Raw genomic sequence first — 20,842 nt, 5'->3', positions numbered from 1 at the left:
ATTTTTTTTTATTTTAAAGCTGCAGTCCGTAACATTTCTTGGTTTAAAATGATCTGAAATCAATATTTGAGCAAGTACATAATCAGCAATAGTTCAAAACTATCGCCTTACTTTAGCCCGATTCACAACGGCTATCTTATAATAATGTTTTCTAATTTGTGTGGTACGGGTAGGTTTTCGCAGGAAATTCGAAAGTTGTCCCAGCTAGTAGGCTATAACATGTGAGGATCCTGCAGGTGGCGGATCATTATAGCCTTTTCTCACAGCAGCTAGAATAATTAAATGTATCATTTTGATGGCGGATTGTAATCCAGAAAGGATGTGAATGAAATTAAATTATATTCCAGTTTTAAATATGCTTCTGATTGCAGATAACCTGGGATTACACAAGATTTGTATTTGAAAGAAAACCAGTTCGAAGGGAGCATAATTTGCTTTTTGGTTTAAAAGAATTTCTTAATATGAAATTCGAATAACATGAAAATTAGATTAGACTATACAGAAATTGAAATCTACAGGTTAATGGACTTCGAAATAAAGTCACTCAACAGCTAAGGCAAGCAAAATCAATATTTTTTTTTAATATAATTAAACAAGCAAAGGGTAATTCTAAACAACTTTGGCAAACTATAGATAAATTAACTGGAAAGATGCAAACTAAGAGTGGAATAATAGAGTTGAAAATAGATGATGAAAACAATAGGGATGGTCTAATAGTTTCAAATTATTTTAATAATTATTTTATTGATTCAGTGAATGAAATTATCCAACATGCTTCTGGATTGCCTTATCCTTGTTTATCACCACAGTCCTCCATTTATGACTATGAGTTTTTGCATTTTGAACATATTGATTAATCTAAAACAGATAAAATAATAAAATCTTTATCCAACTCCAAAGCCAAGGATTTCTGGGGACTTGATAGCTCTCTCATTAAAAAACATAGGGATACTTTAATACCAGCTATTACATATATTGTGAATAAATCTATTGATGAGAGTATCTTCCCCAGTGTCTTTAAAACTGCAGTTATAACTCCAATTTATAAATCTGGAAGCAAAAATGAAATAAGTAATTATAGACCTATTAGTATATTACCTGTAGTGTCTAAAATTCTTGAGAAAGCCATTTTGGAGCAGCTAATTGATCACTTAGACTGTAATAATTTGTTGCACTCCATGCAGTTTGGTTTTAGACGTAATCATTCTACCGATGCAGCTTGTTGCTATTTGATAGAAAACGTAAAGGCAAACTTGGACAGAGGGGGCACGGTGGGAGCCGTGTTTTTGGACTTGCGAAAAGCCTTCGACACGGTAAACCACTGTGTCCTCCTGTCTAAGCTCTCTAAATATAATCTATCAATGGAGACATTGCATTGGATACAATCGTATCTTTTAAATCGGATGCAATGTGTGAGGGTAAATAATGCATTGTCCTCTCTGAAGTCCGGTACAACTGGGGTCCCGCAAGGATCAATCCTGGGACCATTGTTGTTCAGTATTTACATCAATGATCTTCCGGATGTGTGTAAGGGCACAGACATTATCATGTACGTGGATGATGTCGTCATCTACGTACATGGGAGGGATAAGGAGCAAGTAGCCATTAAATTGTCCTTAGTCATGGACAAAATAAGTAATTGGCTTAAATCTTCGTGCTTAACATTAAATATTGAAAAAACTGTTGGAATGTATTTCGTTAAGTCTAATAAGGATAAAGATATGTCTAACATCTATGTTAATGGACAACAAATTAACATTGTGACAGAGATGAAATATCTAGGTGTTCACTTAGACCAAACTCTGAGTTTTAAAAGGCATATTAAAAGAATGTGCAACTGTATTAAATATAATATTTCCACCTTTAGACATATTAGGAATTGTTTGACAACTGAAGCATCTTTTATGTATTTTAATGCTATGATTTCTTCACATATTACTTATTGTTTGTCTTGTTGGTCTCAGGCTAACGAGACCACACTTAAACCGCTTAGATCGGTTTATAATCAGGCGTTAAAGGTGCTTGATAGAAAAGCCCCTCGCTATCATCACTGCAATATTCTTAGTAAATATAAAATATTAAGTTTTGACTCTTTAATTCGATATATAAATTTAAGAACCATTTTCAAAATTATTAATAACAATGCTTTACCCCCAATGAAAAAATTCATAAAACTTTATTCTGAGCAAACGAGCCGAACATCTCGCTCCACTGCTCACAGAAACTGTGCTGTCCCAAAAAGATTTTCTGCCTTTGCGCAGACAGCCTTCTCATTTAAAACCATTAAACAATGGAATCAACTTCCAGACAGTTTGAAGTTGTCTGTAGATTTGAATAATTTCTCTCGAAATTTAAAGAAATACATCCTTGATAACCAGCTGTGTCAGCATCAGTACACTTAAAGTTTATAAATGTAATATTGAAGTAAATGTTTTTTTGACTATGTTGTACATATTTTAGGTTGTGATGGTTTTTTGATTAGTTTTTCATTTGAACATTTGATTGTTTTTAAATGATTACTGTTCAATTAATATTGCATGTATTTGTTAGTACTATTGACAGTTATTTGTAATGTGATGTTTTTATAGTATATGCACCTGCCTGGGGACTGCAGATGGAAATTAGCATTTGCTAACTCTGGTACAAAGCATCTTTTCGTAAGATTAATGTTTTTTTGTACATTGTCCCTGATAAATAAACTAATAAACAAAACAAAACAATACACACTATACTCATAATCACGCAATGCTGATGTTGTTCTCTACAGGTTGAGTTATTGTGGCATCACAGATGAAGGTTGTACTGCTCTGGCATCAGCTCTGAGATCAAACCCCTCACACCTGAGAGAACTGTATCTGTCTACAAATAAACTAGGAGATTCAGGGGTGAAGTTGCTCTCTGATGGACTGAAGGATCCTCACTGTCAACTGGAAACACTGTGGTAAGTTTGTATAAATGCCTAAATATTTTTTTGTACTTTTCTTCTTAGGAAGAATGAACAAAACTAAAAAAAGTGTCCGGTAGGGCTGCCCCCTAATAGTCGACTAACCATTAGTCAACGAAAAGAGGCTTGGTCAACCAAAATTATATTAGTCGTTTAGTCGCAGAAAAAATATAAGTCACGCAGTCCGTGACGGAAAGATTGTTAACAGCTGGTCTATGTGGCAGTACAGTACATTGGGCAGGACATCCAAACGCTCACCTATCATTCATCAACCTCAAATATGGCTTTTCATCTGAAATATGTAAGTAGTAGCAACTTTACATGGCCGCTCAATCTAATGTTAACCTAGAAAAATTTGCACTTTTGAAGTGTCTATGTAGAGTGTGGAAGCTGAACAGTTGCGCGCTTACTGCATGACAGATGGAGGCGCCGGTGCTTGCTCTTAAAATACTCTGTGATTTTTGGTCATACAGATAAAAGTACATCTTTCGAATCTGTAAAGACTCTACGTTTATTTGTGTGCACTCAGAATAACAATGAAACGTTGCACTTTTGTAAAATAATTAAAGCAAACAGGATGCGCTTTCTGCCGTCTCGGTCTCTGTGAATTTGAACACGAAACTTCGAAACTCTGTGTATACTTGCCTGAAAAATATATCTGTAGAGAGTGGAATTTCTACTTTTAAATGAACCAATTCAAATAGAAAACAAATATTCTCAGATTATGTAATACATATGAAACATGCACACAGGCGCATCACTACTGCGGATATGACGAGTCAGTGTCGCCGACTTCAAACCGAAAACAAAGAAAGCACTTATCAAAGAAATGGTTATCAATAAATTAATAAAACTGACACAATAATTCTTATATCTGCCGGTGCACTGTGGCAAGCTGCTTTTTGTGTGCGCTTGAGCACTTATTAGGATATGTAGGCAATTAAAGGCTCATTGTTATGATTTATATGGTTTATTAATAAATGTGCGACTAATAGTCAACCAATACTTAAAATGAACGACTACTAGTTGACCAGAAAATCTAGTTGAAGGCAGCCTTATGGCGCTTTTCCACTGCATGGTACGGCACGGCACGGTTCAGTACAGCTCACTTTTGGGGGGTTTTCCACTGGGTACAGTACCTGGTACCTGGTACTTTTTTCAGTACCACCTCGGCCGCGGTTCCAAGCGAATCGTACCATTTCCAAAACGTGACGTGTAAACTCTGCTGATCAGTGATTGGCTGGAGAAAATCGTCACTGTGTGATGGAGCGACACGGATTTAAAAAGTTTTTCAGGAGTCACGGCAGTAGAGGCAGCGCGACTATAAGGACACGTGAATAATCCCACCCACTCTAAAGCGGTACTAAACTGCAGAGGAAACGCGAACCGAGCTAAACTGAGCTGTGCCGAGCCGAGTCTTACCACACAGTGGAAAAGTGCCACTAGTGTCCGGTCCTATAATTGAAGATGTTTAGTTGTCATGAGATTCTTTACAAAGTGTATGACATTTTCTTCGCGGTAAGTATAAAAATTATTGAATGATTTAAACATGTTGAAGCTGCTTTATTTCATACAATTGTTTTGAGGATTTTGGGAAGCTGACAAAAAAAAAATCTATATTCTTTCTTTGATATTGAAATGAACCTGTGCCTTAGCTTGGACCTGTTGATCATGTGGATTAAGTCTCTCTTTCTGATTGTGACGTTCCTGCTTATCTGAGCTGTAAATCCTGAACTGAGAGACTGAAGAGTGTCATTTTTCTTTACAGGCTGAGTAATTGTGGAGTCACAGATGAAGGTTGTGCTGCTGTGGTTTCAGCTCTAAAATCAAACCCCTCACACCTGAGAGAACTTTATCTCTCTGAAAATACACTAGGACACGTAGCAGTGAATATGCTCTGTGAACTACTGAAGGATCCTCGCTGTAAATTGGAAACACTGTGGTAAGATTATATGGATGTATCTCTAACATTCTCTTTCATATTATTTTCAAATAATGAACAAAACTAATCTAGACTAATGTGTCCTTTCATATAATTGAAGAGGATGTTTAATAATTAAGAGATTCTTTCCAAAGTGTCTGACATGGTAAACATATCTTTACAGTAAATGTAAACATTGGATGATGTAAAGATGTTATATCTTCAACCCTGCTCCTGGGGACCCACTGTCCTGCAGAGTTTAGTTCCAACCATAATCAAACACAACTGAAACAGCTAATCAAGCTCTTCAGGATCACATTAAAATACACTTGCAGGTGTGCTGAAACAGGTTGGAAATAAACTTTGTAGGACAGTGGGGTGCCAGGAGGAGGGTTGAAGACCCTAAATCAGGTTTTAAAAAAAATGTAAAAAATGTTCTTAGTTTATATATATATATATATATATATACAGCGGTGTGAAAAATTGTTGGCCACCTTCCTGATTTTTTATTTTTTTTGCATGTTTGTCACACTTTAATGTTTCAGATCATCAAACACATTTTAAAAGATAACACAAGTAAACACAACATGTAGTTTTTAAATGAAGTTTTTTATTATGAAGGGAAAACAAAATCCAAACCCACATGGCCCTGTGTGAAAAAGTGCTTGCCCCCTAAACATAATAACTGGCTGGGCCACCCTTAGCAGCAACAACTGCAATCAAGTGTTTGCGATAACTTGCAATGAGTCTGTTACAGCGCTGTGGAGGAATTTTGGCCCACTCATCTTTGCAGAATTGTTGTAATTCAGCCACATTGGAGGGTTTTCGAGCATGAACAGCCTTTTTAAGGTCATGCCACAGCATCTCAATAGGATTCAGGTCAGGACTTTGACTAGGCCACTCCAAAGTCTTCATTTTGTTTTTCTTCAGCCATTCAGAGGTGGACTTGCTGGTGTGTTTTGGATCATTGTCCTGCTGCAGAACCCAAGTTCGCTTCAGCTTGAGGTCACGAACAGATGGCCGGACATTGTCCTTCAGGATTTTTTGGTAGACAGCAGAATTCATGGTTCCATTTATCACAGCAAGTCTTCCAGGTCCTGAAGCAGCAAAACTGCACCAGACCATCACATTACCACCACCATATTTTACTGTTGGTATGATCTGTTGGTATCATCAGTCCACAGAGTATTTTCCCAAAAGTCTTGGGGATCATCAAGATGTTTTTTGGCAAAACTGAGACGAGCCTTTATGTTCTTTTTGCTCAGCAGCGGTTTTCGTCTTGGAATTTTGCCATGCAGGCCATTTTTGCCCAGTCTCTTTCTTATGGTGGAGTCATGAACACTGACCTTAACTGAGGCAAGTGAGGCCTGCAGTTTTTGGATGTTGTTCTGGGGTCTTTTGTGACCTCTTGGATGAGTCGTCGCTGCGCTCTTGGGGTAATTTTGGTCGGCCGGCCACTCCTGGGAAGGTTCACCACTGTTCCATGTTTTCGCCATTTGTGGATTATGGCTCTCCCTGTGGTTCGCTGGAGTCCCAAAGCTTTAGAAATGGCTTTATAACCTTTTCCAGACTGATAGATCTCAATTACTTTCTTTCTCATTTGTTCCTGAATTTCTTTGGATCTCAACATGATGTGTAGCTTTTGAGGATCTTTTGGTTTACTTCACTTTGTCATGCAGGTCCTATTTAAGTGATTTCTTGATTGCGAACAGGTGTGGCAGTAATCAGGCCTAGAGAAATTGATCTCAGGTGTGATAAACCACAGTTATGTTTTAACAGGTAATAATGTTTAACAATATATATATATATATATATATATATATACAATTTTTCACACCACTGTATATATATATATATATATATATATATATATATATATATATATAATCATTTAAATGACACTTAAATGAACCTACATCTTAGATTTGAATGCTTAATCTTGCCGTGGATTGCATCTCTCTTTGTGATTTTGAAATTAATTGCTTATCTGAACTGTAGATCCTGAACTGAGAGACTGAGGAGTGTCATTGTTCTCTACAGGTTGAGGAAATGCGGTCTCACACGTGAAGGTTGTGCTGCTCTGACTTCAGCTCGAAAATCCTCCTCACGCCTGAGAGAACTGAATCTGTTTGAAAATAACCAAGGAACATATAACTAAGTTGTAGTCTGGTCTGAAGGGTTTTTTAACCACATTATAACCTGAAGACATGTTTACAGTAAGAATCAAGTATATTAATGTTTCTTTTTATCTTTTATCTTTTTTTTTTCGTATAGGGAGGATCGGCTCTGCTTTCAGACACCATGAGTTTCTGAAATAACTACAATTGCGATCTGATGGGATTTCTGTTCATTGTGTGAGGCAGAGATTTATTATATGCAGTACTAAATGCTACGTATTCTAACCATCGGGATTGTAATAAATATACACTGCTTATTTATTATTTATTTATTAAATATACAGTGTAATTCACTGCTGAAAATACCAGAGACCCCTGGAAGAACTTAGACGAATCCTATATGATTATAATTGTGTATTTATTTGGTTTCTTGTTCTGTCTTTGTCCTGTGTCTTTGTTGATATTGGACTTCTGCATATGTAATAAATTTCATATCCGTTTAATAACTCGTATAACTCCGGGTTTTCGGTCTGTGAGCTCCCTCTTTTGCTTTGGCTGAAAGGATAACAGTATAGTGAGGCAGGACAGCGCCCAAACATCCTCACATTTTATAATTTTGTGGAAAATTTATATAAATTCTCCTTCTTTCTAAAGAAGTTGATGCAAACATATGGGTTTATCAGTGTTTTTCTATTGTGCTATACGTATATGCCTATATTGGGAACCGTTGCTATCACACATTAACCACAGGTCATTATCTTTCTGTCCAGTTGTTTCTCTGGCCTGTTCCTGCAATTTGGGCTCTCAAGCAGAGTTCTAATATCTAAATATGTATAATAACCAAAAACTTGAATTTATTTCATGATGGACAGCAATCAGCTCCACTAACAAACTTGTTTGTATCATCCAGCATCTATTTTAATGCTGATTTATTGTATATCAGCGCCACCATGTGTCATCAGCTGACTCATGCTGCTCTGAGCTTCTCTGATGCACAACCTGATATTGCCGAGTGCGACGTCTTCCTGGGTCAACATCTTTGTTGACCCTGGAACAACATTGTGATTATCCAATCAGATTTCAAGAACCAGTTTATAATTTTTGTGAAGTTTAGGATTACAATCAGTGTTTGGTGCCTGTACATCAGTGTAATTCATCTATCAGTTCCTCTGATTTTAGGGATTACTCATGGGTAAGGTTAGGTTTAGGTGTAGGAATATGGTTAAGATTATATTTTTGGATTAAAATGTTGTTCCAGGGTCAACAAAATATGTTGACCCAGGAACACGTCTAACTCTGCAATATCAGGACGTGCAATGCTGATAGTGATGTTGATGTGCAGAACATGCCACAGATTAACAACAGAAAAGGTGTTGTGATTATTATTATTCTTTGTGTGTGTGTGGGATTTAAATTTTCTTATTTATATTTAAAAAATAATGACTTTGCAGGCTCTATTTTATCCAGTACCCTATTCCACACAAAACTGCATATTTTTTTCACCTGCGGATGTTTCCAGTAAAGAAGACCAGCAGAAAAGGGCTCTTGGACATCTGTGGCGTGCATCTGCGCTTCTCTCAATTCTTGATCTTTATTAAACATTGACACACACTAATCGTCAGTCAGGGCTATAAATGTGTGGATGAAGTTATTAAATTAAATAGCCTAAATTAAATACTGTGTAATGAAATCTGGCTTTGTGTCAGGAAAAAATAGCAACTTTAAAAATTTTGGACATTTTTTTAATGAACTGTCGTTATCATTAGCACTTGACCTGAGGCTACTACTTGTACTTAACTTTTGCCATGTTAATAATCTCCTATTTGAGCTTGTATCTATAACAGTGGCGGTTCTACATTGAATTACTCCCCGGGCGAGACCCCCTCTGAGCGCCCATCCACCCCCCTTCGAGAAAATTTTTTTTTTAGGTTTTTTTGCTAAAAAATTTTGCACAAACAGTTTTACTATAACAATATAAGTGTAAGACAAGCTTATATTTCTCAATTGCACAAATCCTTCAACATGAAAAACACAATTCTGCACAAAACAGTATAAGTTATCAGAACTTAACTAAATATACTCTATATACATAATAAACATTCTGTGTTTATTTGGCACTCAACAATCAACAGATTTCCCATCCCCCAACACTGTCACTCACGACCAGAAGTCAAGACTAAACCACAAAGTGAAAATAGCAGTATTCTTTAGTGATATGTTATTTACACAGTGCAAATAGCTTTAGATTCTATTTATTCTATGTTAAAATAAAATAAAAACATGGCGAAAAACATTATTAGAGAAAAACATTACTTATTGCAAAAATAGTGGTAATTATCTGCACTTCTGCAATGTAATACATTATAAAATAGTATGCAATAACTTATTGAGTGTAATTTTTTAATTTTATTTCTAATTATTAAATGGATGCCACCTTATTGGGACAAAAGCCCTCTCTACACCTACCCTAACCCTACCCGATACTTTATGTTCAACTCTTTGATTATTTCCTTCATTTTTATTAAAAAATAAATGCTTTTCTGATGTGATGTGATTTGAAATTTAAAAAGGGAGAAAAAAAGTTCGCCAAAAGGCAGATTCGAACCCTGGTCGATCGTGTCGAAAGAAGTGTAATGCAAATTTTACCATCTGCACCACTGAATCTGACAATTAGTAACCGTCTTTTGCATATTTGACTATCCCAATCATACATTTGTGGGTGGAGTTAATCTAAATAGCCTCTGCCAGCAACATAGCTATTTGCACTTAAATAGACGCTCCGATTTTTTTTTTTTATATTCCCAACAATTAAACAGTTGCCCACATAAAAAAACACTTCCCGCGCCCCTGGGTGTGACTGACTTTAGCCCACTTGTCCCACTAATTTGGGAGAGGTCAACTGTCCCCCGCGGCCGCACCCCCTCCCCTTTCCACTTCTCACACAGCTTCTGTGCTCGGTACCTTCTCAACAAGCAGGGGCGCCAATTTGCCAATTCCCCGCACAGTTATATGATAGATAATATGATAGATAATAGAAAACCACTTAGCGTCGCAGATGATTTTTTTTTTTTCCAAGTGCTTGTGCCACGTGTCATGAAAAAATGCCGCCCCGGGCGGCTGCCCCGTTCGCCCATGCCTAAAACCGCCACTGATCTATAACATGATTCTTTGCCACAATAGAATCATAAAATCTTCTGTAAATGGTAACTGAACAAAACCTGTACTAGTCTCTTTTTCATAACAGATGTTAATGAACTGGATGAGCTTGGTTTTTTCCCCGAACAAGACTGGCAACTTTTACTGCCAGAAGTGAAAGTATTTTAAGAGTTTTACCGTGTGCCATTTTACACTAGGGCATTATAAGATCAGAAAAAAACAAACAATGTGTTAAATAGTAATATTTGTAGTTGCTTCTACAGAAATTTACAACACTTGAAGAGAAACTACGAACATGTTGGGAACCTGTTTGATTTTGATCAGAGTGAGTGAGCACTAGTCAGGTGAGCTGCTTTTAAGTGACTTCCTCATTAACTAAAGTAACCATGAAAGAAGGTATTTAAAAAAACTTAAACATGAGGTGTTTAAACATGGATTTCTTATGTCAAATATTCTTATTGGTGGAGATGTAGGTCATATATTCTTGAGTATAGGCACAGAGTGGGAAACATAACTTTTAAACATCCAAATGTTGTAGAAGCCACAACTTTGAAAACAACTTTTTTTCCCCTTTGTAAATTAATGTCAAGTACAAAGAGTGCTGTTGTTATAATCAACCTCACTTCCCAGGGTAACAACAGTGGGTGTGGGTTATAGTAATAGTAATGCAATACATTGACATCTGTTTACATGTTGTATGTGCATTTTTGTTAATCAAATTTACTGAAATATTTTATAATCCTTTATAGAAAAAAAATGGTTATCCATTTCACACTTATGTCATTTTAAGCATTTTAATTCAACATTTAAATAAAAGGTTAATAAATGGGAAACAATATTAAAGTGTAAAGTTTAAGTAAATTACCAGTGATATTTAAAATACGTCAGTGTTTCTGATTCATCAAACGTACATGTGCAGCTTCATTCAGACTGAATCAATCATGGAGGACAAAGAAACATTCGACGATGGAGATTTTTCTCCAGGATGCAGGTAATTCAGTCTTTACATGATCTTAATGTTGTAGAAAATACATTGTGTGTATTAAAACAGGGCAGCTGTGCCAGGGTTGAGAAGATAATCTGAGTGGTTTTCTCATATTCCTACTTATGATTTAGGATGCAGATCAACTATTTGAATTCTTGTCTTTATAAACTATTTTCTGTTGTCTTTGTTCTATTCACTTTGGTTCTACAGGCAGCGATCAAACTCACCGGAGCCCAGCTGTGTGTCCATGAACAGTGACCAGTCTAAGGAAAAGATATTGATATTTAAAGAAAAATGCACATCAACTGATCTGAGGTACAACCTTTCTGTCTAGATAGAATGGTAGATAAATGATCTATGCTAGGTTTGTCTACATGTAAAATAACCTAATTAATTCCTTTCTCTACTCTATATTGTTTTGTCTCTTATTTATTATTAAAATTTGTCCATGAGCATTGGTCATTCTAAAGACAACATAATAACATTTGAAGAAAAACACACATCAGCTGATCTGAGGTGTAACATTTCATTCTGTCAGGTGGATTGAAGTCAAGGAAGAATAGCGTTGTAGAGAGTGAAAGAATGAAATCTCTCAAGTTTTTAGAAGTATATGCAGTTCAAATCCATCACCTAAACATCAATCATTAATTTAACCCTTGTATCATTTGTTTAGAAGGGCTTTTAAGCTTTCTATTAATTTCAACAGTTCAGCTAGAAAGAATGTTTTATATTTACTTTGCATTGCCTCTATTGATGGGGGTTTTCCTGATTGCATTGCTCACAGAAAGGGGTTTCCCAGATTCACTGATTCACTGGAGGTCTGGTCACATCTAAAGGGACATCTTGTGAAGCCAATAATGAATGATGAAGTCAATTGGCTGATGAGCAAAAGTCAGGCAGAGTCCCGTAGGTAATTGACGTTTACAGGGGAGCAAAGACCAGAGTCAGAAACAAGGCTTCACAGGAGAACTTAGAAACAAGACTCTCAGCAAAAAGAAAACAGAGTGAAAGTGCCATCACTCTTCAACGTGTTTTAAAGATTCTTTTGTAGAGACAAATTTCTCTGTGAAGTTTCATGAAAAATCAACTATATGAAATCATGTCTTTATGCTATTATCTAATTTCTGTTGTCTTTTTTCATTCACTTTGGTTCCACAGGCAGAGATCAAACTCACCGGAGCTAAGCTGTGTGTCCATGAACAGTGACCATTCTAAGGAAAACATAACATTTAAAGAAAAACGCACATCTACTGATCTGAGGTACAACCTTTCTGTCTAGATAGAAAGATAGATGAATTCACTATGCTAGGTTTATCTACATGTAAAATTAACCTAATTAATTCCTTTCTCTGCTCTTTATTGTCTTATCTCTTTTTTTATTTTTCTATTAAACTCTTTCACAGACCTTTGTCCATGAGCAGTGATCGTTCAAAAGACAACATAATAACATTTAAAGAAAAACGCACATCTACTGATCTGAGGTACAACCTTTCTGTCTTGATACATAGGTAGATAAATTCACTATGCTAGGTTTATCTACATGTAAAATTAACCTGATTAATTAATATCTCTATATTGTTTTGTCTCTTTTTTTATTAAACTCTTTCACAGACCTTTGTCCATGAGCAGTGATCGTTCAAAAGACAACATAATAACATTTGAAGAAAAACACACATCAATTGATCTGAGGTATAACATTTATTTCTGTCAGGTGGATTGAAGTCAAAGAAGAATAGCTTTGTAGGGAGTTGAATGAAATACCCCAAGTTTTTTTTTTTTTTTTTTTTTTAAATATGTGCGGTTAAATCTATCAACTAAAGCCCTGCACAGGCCTTAAATCTTGGCCTTGGACCGGCCCTTGTCCGACATCTTATCAGAATTCTCATCCCAAGTCCGACTGGAGCAAGTGTTTTGGTTACACTTTATTTCGATAGTCCACTTTAGACATTCTACTAACTATGAGTAACTTTGTAACTACATGTCAACTACATGTTAACTAATTCTCATTAATTTGCAGTTACATGTCTAATAAGTCTCAGTAAGGTAGGTTTAGGGTTAGTAGAATAAGTTGACATATACTTGCAAAGTTTCTCATAGTCAGTATGTTGTATGTTGTGGACCCATCAAAATAAAGTGTTAGAAGATATTAAACAGACAGTCTATTAATACTCTAATGACTGCTAGTTGACATGTAGTTGCAAAGTTGTTTACTGTTAGTAGAATGTCTAAAGTGGACTATCGAAATAAAGTATTACCAGTGTTTTTTTGGGGGTTTTTCTCCTCCTCCTGCACACCCTACTGTTGCAACCATTAAAATAGTTCAGTTTTGTTTTTAATATCAAAGTGGTTATATTTGTATTAATTTCTTTATTAGAAAAAGTTAATTTAGAAAAATGTTTGGGACATTTTTTTTTTGTTGTTGTTGTTAAATTCCAGTTTTTGGTTTTAAAAGTGACAACCAATCGGCCGACAGGGAGTTGACCGCATGTTTTGATCAATTTAGCCTCTCAAATCAACACTTGACTTGCCTTCAATAAAATCCATAGATATAAAAGACTTAAAGCATATCATAAAGTTAGTTTAAATGTTAACCTTCATAAATGTGAGCTGATAGGTACATATCCAAGTGTTTGTGTGAAGTGTGGAAGCTAAAGCGTATATTGTCTCTATTTTATTAAACTCTGTTCCACAGACCTTTGTCCATAAGCAGTGATCGTTCAAAAGACAACATAATAACATTTGAAGAAAAACACACATCAGCTGATCTGAGGTATAACATTTCATTCTGTCAGGTGGATTGAAGTCAAGGAAGAATAGCATTGTTGGGAGTGAAAGAATGAAATCCCTCAAGTTTTTAAAAATCTATGCAATTCAAACCATCACCTGAAAATCAGTCACTAATTTAACCCTTGTATCATTTGTATAGAAGGGCTTTTAAGCTTTCTATTAAATGCAACAGTTCAGCTAGAATGGTTGTATTGTGTTTGCTTTGCATTGCCTCTTTTGATGGGGGTTTTCCTGATTGCATAGCTCACAGAAAGGGGTTTCACAGATTCACTGGAAGTCTGGTCGCATCTAAAGTGACATCTTGTGAAGCCAATAACGAATGGTGCATTGGCTGATGAGCAAAAGTCAGGCAGAGTCCCGTAGGTAATTGACGTTTGCAGTGGAGCAAAGACCGGAGTCGGAAACTAAGGCTTCACAGGAAAATTTGGAAACAAGACTCTCAGCAAAAAGAAAATAGAAGGCAAGAAAAAAAGGCTAGATGAGTGTGGACTAAGTCGCTGTTTGCTTAGTTTCTCTGACTGTAATATATATATATAAGGAAAGAAAATAAGACTAGACCTCATCATGCTGCTGGACTAGACTAGTCTGAGGATTTGTTTGAGTCACCTTGTTTTAAAATCTGCTGGTTGACCAACCCCCACAGGTGTTTTGATTAATGACATTTATAGCCCCTTTCACACAGTAATACCAGTAATTTGCCCTAAAATTACTGGAACGACTTTACCGGGACATACAAAAATGCACTGTTCACATAGGCAACGATGTTCCCTCTTTTTACCGGTAAAGCACCATTCACACTTCACTTTCCAAATACTGGCAAATTCTGTAACATCATTAACTCGAAATGACCTCTAAACAGCTGCACCTCCCAGTGTTGTGTTTGTAAACATAGAGGGGTGTACGCAGTCAGTGTTTTTGTTTATTTTTTCATCATTGTGTGGTTTTGGCCTAAAGAAATCGTATTAGGTGACTTCAAACCGAACTACTGAATATCCACCTTTTTCCTGAACGCAAAAGTCTCGCCTGACTGGAGCGATGCTTTACTTCTCCGGTCTCTGCTGTTTCTAGACAAATTAACATATTTTCCAAGCTGATAATATAACTTTAAACCTTTGAAAATAGTTTTAAAAAGCACATGGCGCCATAGTTTCATCACTTGACTTTCGCAATGACCTTCTTTTTTTGCAGTAAAACTTACCTGTCACAGTTTAATGAGTGGGTAGATGGCATGAAGTGATACGAGGTTATCTGCATTGAAAACAGATGAGGGTACATACAGTATACAGCTCCCGATCGGGGCAAAATTCACGGCATTTTCGTCCACAAAATAATAAGAACACATTATTTTATTATTTCACACAGTATTTTAACTTAAGCACTGCAAGCCATGCTCGTATTCTTTTGTCATCATTTATGCAAGGGATACAGTGTCGGACATGGACAGATTTGCTGGTACGCAAAACAAGTACTTTACAGGAATTCCTTAAGCTTATTGCTGTTACAGTGGCAGCCAACAACAGCACTGCTTAACCCTGCACACATTTTTATATTTAGTTATATAGAAAAGGCTTCAATGTAATTAACTTTTTTACATGTTGTTGCATCTGCGTCAGAATGTCATGATTTGCCCAGAGTAGATGACTTATGTCAGCGCGTTCTGAATTAGTATGTGCTCATACCAGTAATCTTGTTCTGAGTACACACAGAGCACATTACTGTTAAATTACTGTTAATGTTACAAATTCTCATACCGGTAAAATTGCTGTAACAAATTTACCAGTATTTTTGAAAAGATACTGTTCACACATGATCTCTTAACAGTAATTTACCAGTAAAGACTATGTGTGAAAGAGGCTATTGTCTATAGTTCAGGATATAACCATGTTCTCCTCCCCTCACATTAATAAACATTCTGTTTTATTAGTCACATGGTTCATTCAGTTTGCAGCATTTTCATATTATAATTCAGCCCTGCTTTCTATATTTAGCAGAAATGATTCATGTCAACATTTGGGAGATTACTTAACAATCACACATAAACCAAGCAATCATAATCATTATGATCACAATAAGTAATCATTGCATACTTATGCCTAACTGAATATCTGCTATAACTAGACTTTCTATTCTTTAAAGTCAATTCCACAGGCAGAGATCAAACTCACTGGAGCCCAGCTATGTGTACATGAAGAGTGAGGGGTCTATAGGAGAGTCAGTAATATGTAATGGGAAAAACAAATTAAATCTGAGGTACAACATTTCTAGATTTTTCCGAGATAGAATTATTATTATTATTATTATTTTTATAACTTGCCCCAAATGTTGAATATGTGATACTATCCATGCTTCTGTTTAGGGATGTAACGATTCACTCAACTCACGATTCGATTCGATTTGCGATTTTGATTTCACGATTCGATTCACGATTCATGATTTTTTTTTTAAAGAAAATTAGATTTAAGACAAATTATAAATTAAATATGTTTTTTTTATTATAGCTTGGACAAAATGCTGCACGTTTCTTTGTGAAATTGAAATATAACACTATAATAATATACTAATATAGCACTTGCATATTATTGATCTTTTGTTGGTTTTGATTGCTTCTATTGTCCTCATTTGTAAGTCACTTTGGATAAAAGCGTCTGCTAAATAACAAAATGTAAATATAATGTAAACGTGAATAACAACAATCTCTTCATAAAAACTAAATAGGGCTTTGTCTGTGCTCTTTCCATTTAAAATTAGAGGCAACCACTGCATTTTAATCATGATCCAAACAAAGATGCTGCATGCAGGCAGCAGGAGCAGTTTTTAACCTAAATTAGACTGTATAATTTCGAAATTTGAAGCAAAAACAGAATGGTATGACTTCAGTTTTGTGAAATTATACATAGAAAGAGCAGACGAGCTGAATGAGACGCAGATTCACTCTCTGCCAGCAGGTGGCGCTTTAAGCGTTTCCTTGGTTTCCGCTGTAAACAAAGCAGCGCTGCACTTATGAACTTTAATATGCATTATACAGAGGCAAGATGAGAAGAAAAATACCATCTAAACTTTTCTAAAGACAGTAAGTTCCCCTCAGACATGCATTCATATAAACTACCCTAATTGAATCGCGATTTGTTTCGCATCTCAACCGATTTGAATCGTCACATATTTGAATCGATTTTCAACCGGCTCGCGGTTAATCGTTACATCCCTACTTCTGTTACATATCACTGAATCCACACCAGCCAGGGGATGAATCTGCTGAAGAAGTTTGAGTGTCTGTATGAAGCAACAGCAAAGCAGGGAAACCCAACACTCCTGAATGAAATCTACACAGAGCTCTACATCACAAAGTGTGAAAGTGGAGAGATCAGTAATGAGCATGAGGTGAGACAGATTGAGACACAATCCAGGAGAGCAGCAAAAGAGGACACATCAATCAAATGCAACGACATCTTTAGACCTTTACCTGGACAAGACAAAGCCATCAGAACTGTGCTGACAAAGGGAGTCGCTGGCATTGGAAAAACAGTTTCTGTGCAGAAGTTCATTGTGGACTGGGCTGAAGGGAAAGAGAATCAGGAAATCCATCTCATATTTCCACTTCCATTCAGAGAGCTCAACTTGATGAAGGACAAAACACTCAGTGTTTCAAATCTTCTACATGTCTTTTCCCCTGAAACCAAAGAAATAGAAATATTCAGTGATAAATATAAAGTGTTGTTAATCTTTGATGGTCTGGATGAGTGTGGTCTGTCTCTGGATTTTCAGAGTGATGTGAGGTTGTGTGATGTAAGTGAATCAGCTTCAGTGGATGTGCTGCTGACAAACATCATTGCAGGGAATCTGCTTCCCTCTGCTCTCATCTGGATCACCTCCAGACCAGCAGCAGCTAATCTCATCCCCTCTGAGTGTGTTCATCGTGTGACAGAGGTACGAGGCTTCAATGATCCACAGAAGGAGGAATACTTCAGGAAGAGAATCAGTGATCAGAGTCTGGCCAACAGGATCATCTCACACCTGAAGTCATCAAGGAGCCTCTACATCATGTGCCACATCCCAGTGTTCTGCTGGATCTCAGCCACTGTTCTAGAGAAGATGTTGAGTGAAGCAGAGAGTGGAGAGATTCCCAAGACTCTCACTCAAATGTACACACACTTCCTGATCATTCAGACCAACATCAGAAATGAGAAGGACTATGAGAAGAAAGTCAAAGATGAAGACATGATTCTCAAACTGGGGAAACTGGCTTTTCAGCAGATTGTGAAAGGCAACCTGATCTTCTATGAGGAAGACCTGAGAGAGTGTGGCATTGATGAGACAGAAGCATCAGTGTACTCAGGATTGTGCACTCAGATCTTCAGAGAGGAGTTTGGCCTGTATCAGGGGAAAGTCTTCTGCTTTGTTCATCTGAGCATTCAGGAACATCTAGCAGCTCTATATGTGCATCTGTCTTTTACAAATGATGATATCAATGCATCTGACCAAACCAAACAAAGTCCCTTCTCCAAAACTTTAATGCAGACGAAATATAAGTCAGTATATCACCTGCATAAAACAGCTGTAAATAATGCCTTAAAGAGTAAGAATGGACAATTGGAACTTTTCCTGCGTTTCCTTCTGGGTTTCTCAATTGAGTCCAATCAGACTCTCTTACAAGAACTACTGACACAGACAGGAAGCTGCTCCTACAACAAAGAGAAAACAATTCAGTTCATCAAGCAGAAGATCAGGGAGAATCCCTCTCCAGAGAGATCCATCAATCTGTTTCACTGTCTGAATGAACTGGGTGATGATTCACTGATGCAGGAGATCCAACATTATCTGAAATCTGGAAAAATAAGAGAAACCAAACTCTCCTATTCACAGTGGTCAGCTCTGGTTTATGTGTTGCTGACATCAGAGCAGAAGATGGATGTTTTTGATCTAAAACTTTTTTTATTGGAGCCCAAAATACAGCAGATGAAGTTCTTCAGAAGCTGCTGCCTGTGGTTAAAGAATCCAGATTTGCTCAGTAAGTCACACTGACAACAATTAACTGACAGTAAGAATAGATTAATATTTTCAGTTAAAATGTTATAATAATAATTTAAGTCATTTTAACATTGTTTTTTAAAGCTTTTTTTAAAACGCTTGCTGCTTGGTTTAAAAAAAATGCTGTACATGTCAGTCAAAATTGCATTGAGGGAGAGGAAAAAACAAAACAAAACACAAGTTGCAAATAAGTAGATAGCAAATCCTCCACAACAAATCCTTTAATTTTTCCTCGTATTCAGAACAAGAATGACAATTTAAGTAGCAAAAATAATGGTATAAAATTATATGTAAAATTATAAAGTGAAACAAATTAAAGGCATCCATATGAAAGCCAGTTTCCGCCACTGAATAAAAAATAAAAAAGGTTATAGCGACTTTTTATAGTCAGAATTGCGAGATATAAACTCGAAATTGTGAGTTATAAAGTCAGAATTGCGAGATATAAAAATGACTTTTTTTCTCGCAATTGCGAGTTTATATCTCGCAATTCTGACTTTTTTTGCGAGTTATAAAGTCCCATTTTGAGGGGGAAAAAAGGCTGATATGTTCTCAGAATTGCGAGTTTATATCTCACAATTCTGACTTAACTCGCAATTGCGTGTTTTAAAGTCATAATTGTGAGATATAAAGTCACAATTACCTTTTTTATTTTTTTATTCAGTGGCGGAAACAGGCTTCCATACATCCATTATAAAAAAAAAAATATATATATATATATATATATAAATGTATTATTATTTTTTTAAAGAATAAAAATAACATCAGAACTTGGCAAACAGTTTACTGGTCATCTTTGCATCTTTACATAAGTCATATTAACAGATCCATACAAAGGCCAATTTACAAAACATAAAGACAAACATTTAAATTGAGCAGTGTAAATTTCCTTGTTTGTTTGACTGTATTTTAGTTTGATGATGAGCTGCGATGTCAAATTAGAAATGCTATAAATGATATGCCACGAGGCTCTTGTCCGATAACTTGGATTTTTCCTTAAAACAGTGGAAACAACTTAAAATACTTTTGGTCATATAGATAAGAGGTAGATCATTTGAAACTGTAAAGATTTTACTTTTATATTTGTGCACTTACAAAATAAAAACAAAATATTGTGATTTTGTAAAATAGAGAAAACAATCAGGATGCGGTTTCTGCCATTTCAGGTTCCTTGAACTTGTAGAGCACTTACCAAAAACTAACCAAAACTCAGCAAATACTATGCAGATTTTTCTTTCTTTTGTTAATGTATTTATTTAAGTGGAACATGTTTAACTCTGGTGCTCACACACACGCACACATACACAATTATACACATTCAAATGAATTGGTATGGCTATTACCATATAGCCATAACGAGTCAGAAAACTGAAATAAGAGGTTGAAATCAGATCAGACCCAGAAGGATAAAGCTCTGATAAAAGATTTGTTAATTTGTGTTAAATTTTTATAGAATTTTAATGTTTTGTTTAACAAAATGCTTTCTCTGTGTTCAGGTTTGACTGTAGTAATAATAATTCAAAAACTGACGCTTTAAATCAACATTTCAAACCAAACAAAAAATCTAAAACTTTACAAAAAGTTGTCTTTGAAAATGTCTAAATATATATCCAAACCCACAACTTAATAAAAATAAGTATTTAGGTCTAAAAACAATTAGAGAATTTATAGGCCTTTTATATAGATCTATATGGGAATCTATGGGCTAAACCATGGAATTGCAGATATTTTGCTCATTTTACTCCTACCAGATGGCACTAATCTGGCTTTAAAAAAAAAAAAAAGGATTTTAAAGGCATTGTCTCTATTTTAACATGAAATACTGCCATAATTGAAAAGTAATTTATATATTATATAATATCAACCTGATCTCACAGAATTCCGTGTAATGTTCACGGACATAATTA

At 35.8% G+C, this 20,842-nt stretch overlaps 2 protein-coding genes across 9 annotated transcripts in view; both read left to right on the top strand.

Annotated features, from left to right (window-relative positions):
- The window catches only part of LOC131526366 (NACHT, LRR and PYD domains-containing protein 3-like), a 30,091-nt gene extending 22,524 nt beyond the window's left edge, over positions 1-7,567 (top strand). For 2 of the 8 annotated variants that reach the window (XM_058754633.1, XM_058754638.1), the window contains 3 exons: positions 2,768-2,941; positions 4,713-4,886; positions 6,906-7,566. In XM_058754633.1, coding sequence (XP_058610616.1) covers positions 2,768-2,941; positions 4,713-4,886; positions 6,906-7,023 — 466 coding nt within the window. In that variant the 3' untranslated portion in view covers positions 7,024-7,566. Of the gene's footprint in view, positions 1-2,588; positions 2,658-2,767; positions 2,942-4,712; positions 4,887-6,905 lie in introns of those variants that run through there. The other 6 variants (XM_058754640.1, XM_058754639.1, XM_058754635.1 and 3 more) reach the window with 5 other exon arrangements.
- Positions 7,568-16,799: 9,232 nt separating this feature from the next.
- Positions 16,800-20,842, top strand: part of LOC131526367 (NACHT, LRR and PYD domains-containing protein 12-like) — an 88,393-nt gene continuing 84,350 nt past the window's right edge. Inside the window, 2 exon segments of the mRNA XM_058754642.1 lie at positions 16,800-18,840; positions 18,843-18,915. Of these exon segments, the coding sequence (XP_058610625.1) occupies positions 17,154-18,840; positions 18,843-18,915 (1,760 nt within the window). The 5' untranslated portion in view covers positions 16,800-17,153.

This window comes from Onychostoma macrolepis, chromosome 19 (assembly GCF_012432095.1).
Source record: "Onychostoma macrolepis isolate SWU-2019 chromosome 19, ASM1243209v1, whole genome shotgun sequence".
Classification (NCBI taxonomy): domain Eukaryota; kingdom Metazoa; phylum Chordata; class Actinopteri; order Cypriniformes; family Cyprinidae; genus Onychostoma; species Onychostoma macrolepis.
Note: the sequence above shows the minus strand (reverse complement) of the source record. Positions and strands in the feature narration are given on the sequence as shown.